Consider the following 13912-nt stretch of genomic DNA (forward strand, 5'->3'; position numbering starts at 1 on the left):
ATGGCCAGTGGCACAGAGTAACAGAAACTTTTGAATTCATGCATCTGCTGCTTGGCCAGTGCTCGCTGGAGGCTCAAATGGAGCTGCCTGTTCTGGAACCATTTTAGCTGGAATCAGCTCCCAGAAGAAGGTCGTTAATAACTCATGTCTCATCAGCCCTCTCCTCCTTCTCTCCACTCCCTAAAAGCCGGGCTGGGAGGCTGTGCAGGACTTGGGGCTCTCTTGGGCAGGCCAGCAGCAGGGTGACAGGCTGAGGTCACCTGCTAAAGCCATCGCTGTCCTGCAGAGCAGCCGCGGTGCAGGGCACAGCCCTGCTCACTTTCTGTCTGCTTTAATGCTTTCAACAGGGCTGTGCATGCAGCAGTTATTTGTATAAGCGTCCTCCAGGCATTTGAAAAAGACTCTTGTTTTCCAGAGAAGAGGAGGAGAGGGGCTGGAAGGAGCTACATGGGGCAGAGCGATAGGGGAGCAGCCAAAATAGAGGGGTTTGGGTGAGCTTGTGTCTGCTGTGGGCAGACACAGTGCTGCACACAGGCTTGATCAGGCTCCCCCACACCTGGTATTATATCAGAGAAAAGCCTTCCACCTTCTGGTGCTGGGAGTTATGCTTTTTAGAGCCGAGTTCGACAGTTGTTATTGCAATTTTGTGGTGCTCTTTTGATTTACAGCTGTTTTTACGACCATTGAGGCAGCCACAAATCGAGGAAATCTCATAAAACAGAGAGTAAACGTCTCCTTCACAACCCAGGCAGAGTTTTGGCATCCGTGCCTATTCCATAGAGCAGGATGTGTAAACAATATTGTGTCCCCTGAGTGGCTGATATCAGTACAGTTAAGTGGTAACAGCTTGAAAAATGCATTTCTCGTATATTGGTGGTAAAATTCGAAATGGGCCCCCAGGCTAAAGTAAATTGGTGACATTTTGCAGCAGAAAGGGGGGGAAAAAAGGGGAAACAAAAAAAAAAAAAAAAAAAAGGGCAGCAATTGGAAATGCAGAGCCCCAGCTTTGAAAGCAGTGGGACTGGAGCCAAAGTTGGATTTATCTGCATTATTGCAGTATGGAAATAAATGGATCCACCACACTTGTTGCAAAGCATATCTAATTGGAGAAGACAGATTATATGTTGGCTGCAAATGGGGGACTGCCCCATTCACCACCTTCTTATACAGAAGATGAGGTCAGTTAATGCCATATTAAATCAAGGTACAACAATGAGAGCTTCTTTCTTGACTTGCTGAATAGCACAGGAGAAAAGCTTGGTGACCCTTTCCTGTAGAAAATAGGTGAGTGCACTTCACTGCCCTTGAATGAGTGAGGGATAGGAAGCCAGATGCTCTGCAGATGTGAACCATAGGCTTCCTTCCATATTTTTTCCTCCATTTGTAGGGAAATTTATATGCTGTCCTTTTCTGAGGTGTTCCTAATCCCTTCTTTTGGGTCTTTAAATATGTAGCCCTGTGGTGGGTGAGGTTGTCCAGCAGTGGGAGCAGAGCTGTGGGGAACAGCCAGTCCAATGGAGACTTTTTTCCCTAAAATGTAGAAACAAGAGACCTGAGACAGAGGGAGAAGGGTTGATGGGCAGACTTGATAATGAAGTTAAAAGAGTCAATCTAATAAACACCAGAGAGACAGCTGCTAGAATTTCACCATGTTTGGGGATTACTGCGTTGGTATTGTTCACCTAATGAATGTTTGATGCTTCCTTCATGGATAGAGTTGCTGTTACGTGATGGGGTGACAGGAGGTGGTGTAGCCCTGTAGCTTCTCCATCTGATTACCCAGGGTGTGCTGAGCATAATGAGAGGGGGTCCAGTCCAGCTCAAATTAATCTGGAGTCTGTTGGCGAAGGAGAGCCACGAGGAGACCTTGGGCAGCTGTCTGCTTCACAGAACCTGGCAGGGAGCTCTCAAATAAAAAAGCTGTCGTTCCTTTCCTGGGCTCATACTCAGCATCTCCTTGCCCAGTTCTAATTAACCTAATGGATAGTGTTAAAACTGGGCATCTGCAAGGGTTTACAGACCAATAATCCAGGTGGTTTGGGGAATAGTTTCCTCATTGGATCAAGAGAGGAGGAGAAGGCAGATGATCATTCATTTTTGTTTGATTTTTGCTTTCTGGTGCTGTCTGAAAAGAGCTAGTCTGGAGATGTTGAGTTAGGAGGTGGCAGCCCTCTATTTCTGCAATTTCCATGGGCGAAATGGGAATGGCCATTCCCCAAAATCATGCATACACCCAGCACTGTTGGTGGTAAAGCTGCAGTGAATGGCACTTTTATCCAGAAGTTATTTGGATAAATTCCGGTTAAATTCTTTACTGGTGTGTTAATAGAAAGCACTGGGCAGGAGGTGATTGCACTGTATGCTTATGAATGTCTTCATGTTGGTAATATTTTTATTAAAATTTTTCCTTCTGGAGGCATGTTGCTGCATGGGAATCTCAGCTTCCACACATTTTACACTTCAAAGGAAAAATCCAGCTGTGTGCCTTGGTCTCAAAGATTAAACTTGAAAACTTAAATTTAGAAATTAATGTTGACAAATGTAGACAGATGTCCAAATTGGTTTCCTTTAAAGTTGTATTAGATTTTAAATCTTTTTAGTGTGAGTCCCCTTGGTTTTTATAATTGTTTTGCATTGTTCTGCCACAAGCACAGAACTGGAGGGCTGCAGCAGGCACTGAAGCTGAGGAGAGCAATCCCTGAGCCACAGTCCACTAGCAGAGGCAAATCTCCTAAATCTCTGTGCTCTTACAGCAGCTGAGGTGCTCAGAGGGGGCAGGGCCAGCGCTGCTCTGGTATGGCTCACATGACTGTAATATTCATCTTGTAATAAGAATCTCTCCTACACATAATTCTGGTGGGAATGAAAATTTCCCAGTAAACCTCTTAGCAAGGCTGCTGAATTAAAAAGAGGAGATAGCTCTCAGGTGGTGAAGCCTGCCTGAATCTCACAATCTCTGCAGGAGCTGCAGTGCCTGGGCCCATCCTAGCGCTGCTTGTCAGCTGCTGGTGTGCCAGTAGCCCCATTCCCACCCAGGAGCTCTGAGTCCCATGGGATTTGCCTTCTCGCTCAGAATGAACACATCCAGCACGCTGCAGCTGCGGGTGAAGCCAGGGATGTGCTTTGTGTCCAAGCTGAGCAGTCTCCTGCATGAAAGGGGAGCCCACTCGAGCAGCCCCGTCCTCCTGGGCTGCACAGCTGTGCAAGGAGTGGACCTGGGAAAGAACGGTGCTTTTGTGCAGCACAGTTATGTGTTTAACATAATAAATGTTTATTGTCCTCTGGAGCAAAGGAGCAATAGGCTAAATTATAGCCCGGGGAGGGAAAGCTAGAATCATGAGGTATAGGCTGTTAATTATCTTTTTTTTTTAGCTGTCATAATGTACTGGCGTTTGCCTGCTGCTCCCCCCTTCCCACTGCTCCATTACCTCCACCAGCACTATCTCTAAAATATCTGCTTCCCCTTCCACTGGGCCCTCCTCCTCCCTGGCCTCCTGCTCTTTCATTTGTAAGGCATCTCTGGCCTCCTGAGAGATTTGTGACTTCTCTCCCAGCAGCCGCGCGCGGTGATAAAGGCCCTCAGACTGCCTCTCTCTGATTAATCAGCCCTCGTGCAGCCTCGATAGGGTGTTAATTTGTAAACTCAGTGGACAGGCAACTGTGATAAGCCTCTGCAGCTGCTGTGTGTCTGCCGGGGGGATGGGCAGATAAGGCTTCAGCCCTGGGATGCAGCCAAGAAATATTTTGGAGCAGTGAATTAGAAACAACAACAACAAAAGAGCCTTCTGCAGAGGCACTCCTTTGAGGTTGCTGTGGGTAAGACAGCAAGTTTCAATGGCAGCAGACAAGAGCTGCTTTCCTGATAAGCTCCCTGACCCCCCAGGCCCAGAAAAGGGCCACGTCAGGATTGCAGCCACAGTGGGAAATTGTGTCAGAGGGATGTCCGTGTGTCACAGAGGGATGTCTGTGTGTCACATGCCATGGTCTGGGCCAGCAGGACAATGCCATCTTCCCTGTGCCTCATGTACTCACTGCAGTTAACCTGAAGCTTTTCAGAGAATTTGATGCTGGTTTGTCAGGGCTGTCTGGCATGATGTGTCACCTGCAAGGAAGGGATGGACACGAAGGGTGTCCAGAACAGCATCAGTGTCAAATTATTTCTGAGCACCCTTAAATGTTTGCTCTGTGATATGGTTCACATAAAATTCTATACAGAGTTCACTATGTATCCAGTGTATGGATTTAAAACAAGAATACAGCATTTTCCCTGGAGAGCAGACCATGCTGAGTGCTCTGAGACCAGAGAGTAATGCTCTGAGAAATAGCAAAGCTGTGGGTTAAGCTCTGGAATACCCAGGCAGATTGGAAAAGGCTGCAGTGATGACAGGCATGTATTCTGTTTGTCTGCTCAAGGAGGTTATGTTGAATGTTTCTGGTGTGCTCATGCAATTTTCTATTTTTTATTGATTTGATTATGTTTTCTTCAAAAATTGAAAGGAGGAGATATTTTACTGAATTTTTATCAGTGCTTTGGTTCAGCTGAATCCTAATGATCCTGCCATTGTTGGCCTCCCTAATTGTTCTAATATTATCTGACAACATGCAACAGACGATGGAAGCAGTTCCTTCCCTGTCTGCCAATGCAGGTTGTTATTCAGTTCATTTTTGAACTGCAGCAATCCTCAGACAGACAGTGACCTTTTTATGAAATCAAATGCCTTGCAAAACCCTCTTGGTCTCTGAACTGTGATTTATAGCCATTTGTGTTGGAGAAAGCTGCAGGTGGGATTTGGGTGACACGTAATTGGTTAAAAGATAAAATAAAATGAAGGTTGCCCTGCTGGTACAGTGATGGCAGGAGCTACAGGAATGAATTGCTTGGCAGTGCAGAGCCTGGCCCTCCTCCTCCCGCCCTCCTCCGCCGCTTGCCAAGTCCTGTCTGGCAGGCCATTACAATGATAAATGCAGGTAGCTGGCAGAGACCACAGCTGAGAGTTTGTTCTAGCATGCCAAGCCCTGCTTGGCATTCCCAGTTGGTGCCAGCATTTGCACTCTTACTCAGTTTGACGGAAACCAGGACATGAGGTGTGAATTTATGTCCGCATCCTTCCAGGAGAGAGTTGGGATAATGAAATGCCAAGGCAGCCCTGGGAGCAGCAGAGTAATTTGGTAGGTACCAAACAACAGTCTGCCACCTGTCATTCGCAGCACAGTCCCTGCTCTCCCCCATCGCTCTTCCCACAGTGCAGCCTTTGAATTATAAGAAGTTTTAGGTAGCTCTGCAAAGAGCACTCGTCGTTCCCTCTGATTTAGTGCAAATAAAAAACCATATCCCTGCCAAATAGATGGGCTGACTAGATAGGATCAAGCTGTAATGACAATAATACAAACTGCTGTAGCACTGTGTTACACAGCATTCCCAACCTTTCCCGCCTGAAGGAAGGTCTTCCCTTACATTTGTAGCAAAAGATAAATCAAATCTCTGCTTGTCTAAAATGAGTGTCTGGGCAATGAAAAACATCTGAATGTGGAAGTGTAGACTGAAGTCTGTTTTGGGAAGGGGTCAGCTCTCTGAGAAGGGCATGAGGGCTCTGGTGTATGGGATGTTTTAAAGCAGGCCGCACAAAGGCCTTTTCTCAGTGTGTCATGGAGAACTGAGTTTCCCTTGCTGTGGTGTGCATCAGTTCCCTTAAGACGGACACATCACTGCCTCCAACTTACACTGAGAGCTGCAGCTTCATCCAGTGGCACATCCAGACTGTCCTGTGGATGCCATTGATAGACCAAAACACCCAGGAGCATATGAACATGTGTTATGGGGAAGTCAGTGCTGATTAAAGTGGAAAATACCCGGAGTGTAAAGCAAAGATAGATTTTGTAGTGGTTGGGGAGCTGAGGTTTGCAGGAGGAAGATCCTCAGATAAAGACCAAGTGCACCCTAATTTAAATTAGGACACACAGGCACACTAACATTAAGCAAGTATTTTGGCTGGTTTTAATGAGGGACAGCTGGAAATTTTCTTTCCTTGTTGGTGTCTCTGGAAACAATGGAGGAACCTTCTGCAGCTGTCTGACGAGGTGAGGTCCAGGAACTCCCCAGCTTCCTCCCTTGTCCTCCTTCACTAAATTTCTTTTCAGTACATGTATCTATTTATTTATTTATTGGAGCTGAGCTGGGAAGGAGAGGGAGTTTGATCTTTTCCTTTGGGAGACAGCAACTGCTCAGAGGAAGATGAATCATAAAGCATTGCTAATGGAGGGGATGGGAAGGGGAGAGCTCTGGGCTGCAGCCATTCCCCAGGGGCTGGGGGGATGCTTTGAGGGGAGAGGGAAGAGGAGTTAGCAGGCTGTGCCCGAGGCTCTGATGGCAGACATGCTGTAGGTCAGGTGTCCCCCTGTGTCAGGATTCAGTCACCCTTTGTCAGGGAAGAGGCACATCTGTGCAATAACACACCACAGCAGCCTGTGCGTAAGAATTACTGCTGCTGCTGCTCGATTGAAACTGGTTTGTTCAGTCCCATGATGGTTGTAAAGTGATGAGGAACATGCTCAGGGTTCAAAACATTGTCAATTGAAGCTTACCACTGTCTTGCCAAAAGAGGACCAAAACAAGATGTTGAACTTGTGAAGGAGCAATGAGCTTGGTTCCTCACTGCCCTGCACAGCGTTTCCTTCGGTGCCTTCCACTCCTCATCCACTGTGCCTCCCATTCCCTTGCCATTGTGTAAAGTCAGTGTAATTCAGTGTTGAATTAGCACCAGTGATCTCTGCTTCTAGGCTCTCTGTGGCCTAATTTAATGTGTTCCCAGACTCGTGCTGGCTTCTCAAAGGGGCTGTTGCAGAAAACAGTCATGGTTATATAAACTGCTGAGAAAAATGAGCATTCTTGGAAGAAAAAGTGACAAAGAGGCGAGTGCATGGTGACAGTCCCTTCCAGGAGCAGAGCAGTACTGAGTATGTGTGTGCTAAATGAATGAATGTAGGAGGTAACCTAAACAAGTGTGTTGCTATATGGAAGTAGAATCCAAGAAACATTTTGTTTCTGGTGAGCATTCTATAGAGTAAAGTCTATAGAGAAAGATACAGAAGGCCATCACTACCTCTCAGAGATGGCCTTGAATCATAATTGAACTAGAAGTATCTGTGACATTTAAGGCATTGCCAAATCAATAAGTAGTAGCTGGTTTGGGCTGTTTGTGCTGCATGTTTCACTGTGATGTGTTATGGTGTAACTGAAGGTACAAGTGTATCTTTAGGATTGCTGGAAAGGTGGAGACTCTTGCTTTGGGATTACTTATTATTAGTCCTTATTTGCACTAGAAGTAACAAACAGAATTTCATAAATTATTCCAACTATCAGCTGTAACCAGATTTTTCAGCACAACCTGGTCACCATTCAGGTTTCTAAATGGATTTTTGGAAGTGCTCTATACCCGGTAGCTCCAATCAGGCTGATGCCCCAAAGGCAGCTGCTGAGTGCTGAGCCCTCTTGAAAGCCCAGTCTATAAATTCTGTGGGAAGATAATCACAGTGTGGATTTGTAGAAGTCCTACTCCCTCTTGCCTAATCCCTCACACAGCTGGGTTGTGCTGTGTCCCAGCCAGCTGTGTACCACAAAGCTGGATATTCCTAGTAGGTTCACAAAAATGATTGAGTTGCAGGTCTGACTTTTCTTTTGTCTTCTTAACTGAGCTGAAGGTTCTCTCCAAAACTAATGCAGGTTTTGGAAAGACTGTAGGCTACCTTGAAACATCCCCTCACAATGCAGGCAGTGTTACCCATGGGCTGCTTCTATATCCTGAAATGTGTAGAGTACTTTGTTGGTCTTAAGGGGGATTTTTACATTGGGTTTTTGTGTGCATGTGTGCTATTTCTGGGCTACTCTTGCACCTTTCCATATGTATCAATTTCCATTTCCTACAGAAGAATCACAACCCAAACAATACCTTCCTGTTTTAGTTATTGTTCTCATATTACTGGGTGAGGGGTCTGGTATGAATGACTTGCAGAGTGAGCTGCAGAGTAGTGAAGCAGTACTGACGTGCTGAAATTCTCTGCTGGACAAGCGATCAAGTGGCATTGGAGTGGTTGGTAAAAGCAAGGGATACAGATCAAAGGAAAGAATGAAAATCGATCCAAAATTTTCAGGTAGTGTCCGTGCTTTATGCTAAAAGTTTCTTGAAGCCTATCCAGCACTTCTAGTTTGGAAATCTCCCAGAGAAGGGTTTTCTTGTGAGCTTTGTAGTGCTTGCTAAGTTCAGTAATTGTGCAAACAGTCTCTCTTGAGACTGGCTCTTGGCTGTCTAGTAGATAGGCAGCCATCCAGATCTAAAATTTAAACTGTATTTTACTGTCTCCTTCTTCTGCCTACTGTACTGGACTCACTTGGAGGGATGCTTGGCTTTTGCCCTGTGCATGACACACACACCAGGTCCCTAACACCACTTTTCTTGTTCCTTGTGAGCCAGAACTGCAGCCTTATTAGCAGCTTCCCAGTGTCTTGCTGTCAGGCTCCTGGAGTGTCAGGCTTGGATCTGGCCTTTGGTGCTTCAGGAGATGCCATGAATGTGCACAGAGCCTCTGCTGTTGGTGATAAGGAGCAGTTCTATTCCCTGTTAGCCATTTATAGGCTACGGGTAAAGGGGACAAAAAGAAGTAATTGCTGTGAGGCCTGACATAATTTATAGTGCTGTCTTTGTCAGGTGATGTTGTTCTGTTCTATATAACCATTAAATTATTAATCTGCAAGAGCTCTTGCACCTTTCAGCTGCCTTGGGTTGGTGGGAACCAGCATGGATGAGGCATGGACTTCGTTAAGCCTCACTGCTCACCTTCACTGGGGAGGGTGTGCTACATCCTTTGTGGTTACCACCTCACATTTGAGGAAAAAGCTGCCTTTGCTGGGCTTTTAATGCTGAAAATTGAATCAGTGTTTATATGTGCTGGGTTCAAGGGGAGGAAGGGGGAGGGACTGCAGCACTACTCCTCTGCTTGCTCTCCACAAGGCAGAAAAGGGCAGAAATGTTATTTTCCTCTGCAGTGCATGCAGCCTGGTTTCAAGCTGTCACAGAACTGGGTGGAGGCATTTTCCCCTTTAGGTCTAGAGTAGAAAAGAAAGAAAATCAAAAGGTGACAAAGGATTGGTAAGTTCACTGAATAAGCCACAAAGGGGACCTGGAAGGCTCGGTGTCATGGAAAGGATGCTGGGTCTTAGGGATTTCAGCAACATGAGGTGACCTCAGGAACTGCTGCTCTGGGGACACATGTCAGATGTGCTTCAGATGCCACAGTTGTTCCTGGGGACAGGGTGGGACTGTAAGCAGCATTTTTGTGAGCACAAGGCTGTGGTGGGTTCTGTGGCTGTGAGCTGTGCTCCAGGCAAGGGAGATGAGCAGCCAGTGAGCAAGGAAGGGTGGAGGTGTCTTCTGTCTGTGAGCTTCAGGCTGGGCAGGTCTTGCTGCCTTGTGCAGCAGCAAAAAGGAGCTTGAGGGGTTTGTGAAATGGTCCTTCAGATGAAGACAGGCAGGAGGCAACAAGAGGGGGGAAAAAGGAAATTTTTAGTTTCGTTTTGCAATCAAAGAACATGTGATTTCATGCGATGGCTTGAACTCGGCATAAAAGACTCCAAATGCCTGGTTTTGTTCACATGGGAAGAATTCCACTTTATTAATATTATTTTGAAATCCTTTCTTAAACATATGCAAATGATTTGCTTGGAACAGCAATATTTGGGAGGGGACTTGTTTTAGCAGATGTGTTGGTTTGCTGGATTTTTCCCCTCATTAGTGGGCTCCCTCAGACACATAGGTTTTATTGTACGCTTTCTTTAAAGGGTGACTGATAGGGCTGAATGATGTATTCAGGCTCTTCCTCCCCCAGCTTCCCTCCTGCCTTTACAGCAGCTCGCAGAATATCCTATAGCACAGGCGTTCACTGTTTCAGAGTGGTGCTCGTGCCAAAAACTGCTCAGATCTGGAGCTAGAAATCACCAGAAGTGAGAGCAAAGTTACTGTAAACTCTAGGTGTGAAGGTTTGTGTCTGTGAACTGAAGCTGCGATGTTGAAAACGCTGCTCTGTAAATGTTGACTCTGATTGTGGAAGGCGGTGGCACATGCTGATAGCAGAAGACTGAGCAATAATCCGGCTGTTTTACTTGGTCTTTAAAGTGAATTTTCTGGCTTGACTTCCTTAAATATTGTTTTTATACAGTCTGGACCTGTAGCACTGAGATCTTTGGCTCCCGGCTGAGCCTGCAGTACTGAGGTGCACAAAGGGCAGTGAGTGGTGGCTGACACAAAGTTGGGGCTGTGAGCCCAGACTGTCCAGACCAGGGGAAGCACAAGGCTTCTCCCAGCTGGGGTGGCTGCCTCTGGCCATGGCTGGCTCCCCAGGAAGGGCTCTCCCAAGCAGGCTCCTCTGGAGAGCTGCGCACCCCAGCATCTGGACCCGACACTTAGGATTTGTGGCTCAGCGGCCGATTTACTGCTGGGGCTTTAGTGCAAGCCACGCCGAAGTTTCATTGCCTGTAAAATGGGGGAATCTTATTTATCCACCTGCCACGTGTCCCAGTGCTTGTGGAGTGCTTTGGGAGTAGCCCTGGCTTTGTGTGAGCTGTTAGCATGGGTGAGTTCCCAGAGCCTGCAGATGTGTTCTGCGTCCGTGGTGACTTGGTGTTGATTATAAGTGAAAAATCTCCTAACAATGGGTTGTAAATTCAGAGTTGGCTGTCAAACGTTTTATGCACCACTGTTGTTGCTGCTGTGTGACTCTGTTACACTTTCTTTGCAAACCAGCCTAGGCAAAACGTTGTTTAATCCTGGTTCTTCCTCTTTTTAATCCATGCAGTGAAGGGATCGTGCAGGTAACTGATTTTCCCTAAGATTTTAGGATCTTTTTGCTGAGCTGTGTAACGATCATACATGCCACAGCTACACGTGCAGCTTTGTCGTGGACATAATTCAGAATTTTTTTCTTATGTGTCTCAGCCTCAACCTATTTTTCATGTTGTTTTCCCTCTCTTTTTTATACATTTGCATTAAGTAAGACATTCAGTGCTTGCAGTGCCACTTTTCTTAGAAGTAACATTAATGGATCACTCTTGCTTCTTACTATATCTCATGCAGAACTTCTTGCATTTTACTATTTGTTTTTTTCCTTCTGAGTCGTCATTTAAAATATATAGCAATGTAATACAATTTGTAGTACTCTTTATCATGCAAATCTCCCAAGGCACCTTAGAATAAAATCAATAAAATCAAAAATAAAATCAACTTAGTTCAGCCATGTGTTGAATTAATTAATTGTTTTTAAAGCAGAGCCAGGGGAAAAAGGCTTTTTTCACTTTCAGTATCTTTTGCTCGTCAGCTTTGTATTTCACCCATTTTATTCATGCAGCAGTCAGTGCCAACACATTGATGATACTTTCTTGTAGATGGTAGTAATGTTGATGGTGCTCCTGCTCCCAGACCAGCTTTGATTCTGGAGAGGCTGCTTGCTATTTTATCAGATAGCGAGGAGGAAAAGCTCATGCTGAAATCGGTTGACTGCTTGATATCAGTGGGGGGAGGAAAGGAAGCCATCAAATTAACTCATAAAAGCTTTAGTTACAATTAATGGACTTTTTTTTTTCCTGTCTGTCGTTATCATCTTGTCTGTAACCCAGTGACCCTGATTATCATGAAGCTGTTTACAAGGTTTAGGTTAATTGGATTTCTTTAACTGTTTCCCAGAGCTGTGAGGAGCACAAATACACTGCTGTGAAGTTCAGACAGCATAGTGCAACCCAGTCTGCAAGGATACGGGCTTCTTCCAAGAGGAAGTCGTTTTATTTCATACTCAACTAAGTGCATAGCAGCATGTACCTATCATTTGGCATAATATTGAACAACACCCTCCTTCATACAGATGTGTTCAGTTGCAACTTGTGTTTCCAATACACAAATTACATTTTGCATGTTCAGCAAGAATTGAGCTTATTTTCAGTGAGAGAGCCTTTGAAATGTGTTTTGGTTCGGTTTCTTTTTTTTTTTCCTTCAGCTTGATAGCAGTTTCACTGGTTTTGTTTTTATACGAGGAATCATGGATAAAATAGCTGTGCATTGCATGGCTGCCTTAAACAAACAAGACAGGAGGATGTAGTTGGGTGAGATCAGGACAGTCCTCTTGCTTGGCTTTCATCTCCTCAGGATGCATGCTCGTTCTTTAATGGCACAACATTGCACCCTCCAGGTGCAATGCGCAACTGCAGGTCTCCAGATAACCCACTTGTTTTATGAGCTGTGTTTTTGTGAGCAAGCCTTCCCAATTTCTCCTCCACGATTATTCACCCTCTCTTTCTCTTCCTTTTTCAGGCTTCTGTAGGCTCTGAGAAGCTGTTCTCCCCTGCAGCAAATAAAGGTAAGTGATCTGGAGAAATGCTTTCCTTATCTTACAGCGAGAGATTTGGGTTGTGAATCCATCTCATGTGAATAGCAGGACATCAGTTTTGCCAGAGCCTGTAGCTTGGCCACACACATTGTCATAAAGATCAGCTTTACAGGCTTGTGATGATTTAAGTTAAAATTTAGAGCTGCATTGTCTCAGTGTGGGGTGGGACTTCTTCCCTTCCAGTAAGATTTGTATTAAGTGTCTTGGAGAGAGGGATTACTGACAAAGGAGTCCTTACTGTAGGGGATGTGCTACTCCCTCTAATACAATCAAATCCTCATTTCTTTTAAACAAATCAGTATTTCAGTGCTGTCTCTGTCATCCTGACAAGGGCTTGCACAGTGCCAGTGCCCACAGAGCATTTGTGCCTGCACATCTCAGTTCTCCAGGACGCAGTGGAGGGTGCTCAGCACGGCACAGCTCCACTCCTGCTGTTAATGACAGTCACCTGTGAGAGGCACTGGGTGTTGCTAAGAGACTGCCTCGCTCCACAGCCCCTTGGGGGGCACAGCCATGGATCTCTAAATACGCCCAGCACAGCCATAAAACCAGGCTGCTCTGCTCTGTGTGTTCCCAGGGATAATCTCACTGAGATGGATACCAGGCAGAAATGCCAAAGAAACAGCCTTGGAGAAGGCAAACTGTGGTACACGGTGGAAAGTGTTGTGCTGGGAATGGTTCCACTTTGTCATGCTGGGAGGTTTGTGTGGCTCCAAATTAATTGCCAGGGCTTGTGGCTGTCTGCAGCATCCTCTGCATTGAGCTGCAAAATAGAATCAGTTCACAGCAATAGTGAATGTTAGGGGCATGCAGATACCCCAAAGAGGGGAGATGAGGCCCATCAACAAGAAGTGATGAAATAAACTTCTTGCATTATTTCAGTGGGGCCAAGAAAGGAACAATTTGCAGTTGTGTAGGACTAGGTGCTGGACATGGAAAGGCATTTTGGTGGTTGTGTGCTCCATCACCTGGATCCAGGCCCAGTTTTTAGCTGGGCTCTTCAGCAGCAGTAACTATTAGGAATTCTCTTTCTTTCCAAGCTTTGCAGATTTTCAATGCCAAATGTGGAAACCGATGACAAGCCCATTATGTTATTACATTTGTAGATATTTTTACAAAAGTATGCAGCTTTATCTGGGGGAAAGAGGGAAATTTAAACAAATGGTGGGGAAGAACATTTCTCTTCTCTCACTTGGCTTGCTGATAAGGCAAACCAGATTGCCCATATGGCACTGCCTCGGCAAAACAAAAATCTTGCCATCCTGCATAATGCCTGGCACAGAGATGTGCTGGAGAGGCTTATGTTGAAGCGTTAGCAGCTTTGTTGGCTCCTCCTTGTGCTGAAGCAAGATCCCCCAGCCTTTCATATCATGGAGCAGCTCAGCAACATGAGTTTTCAAAATACCTCCCTATCAGGAAGTTAAATGTGCGAATGCCTGTGAATTTGCTGTCTTGAAGTTTGTGTTCAGTGCTGTTTATATCCCTA

The 13912-nt window shown here is 45.6% G+C and overlaps 1 protein-coding gene across 2 annotated transcripts in view; it reads left to right on the forward strand.

Annotated features, from left to right (window-relative positions):
* FBRSL1 (fibrosin like 1) overlaps positions 1-13912 on the forward strand; it is a 496130-nt gene that overhangs the window by 429350 nt on the left and 52868 nt on the right. For both annotated transcript variants that reach the window (XM_059485477.1, XM_059485478.1), the window contains exon 7: positions 12351-12396. In XM_059485477.1, the coding sequence (XP_059341460.1) occupies positions 12351-12396 (46 nt within the window). The remainder of the gene's footprint in view (positions 1-12350; positions 12397-13912) is intronic.

The sequence above is a fragment of the Ammospiza nelsoni genome, chromosome 18 (genome assembly GCF_027579445.1).
Source record: "Ammospiza nelsoni isolate bAmmNel1 chromosome 18, bAmmNel1.pri, whole genome shotgun sequence".
Lineage (NCBI taxonomy): Eukaryota > Metazoa > Chordata > Aves > Passeriformes > Passerellidae > Ammospiza > Ammospiza nelsoni.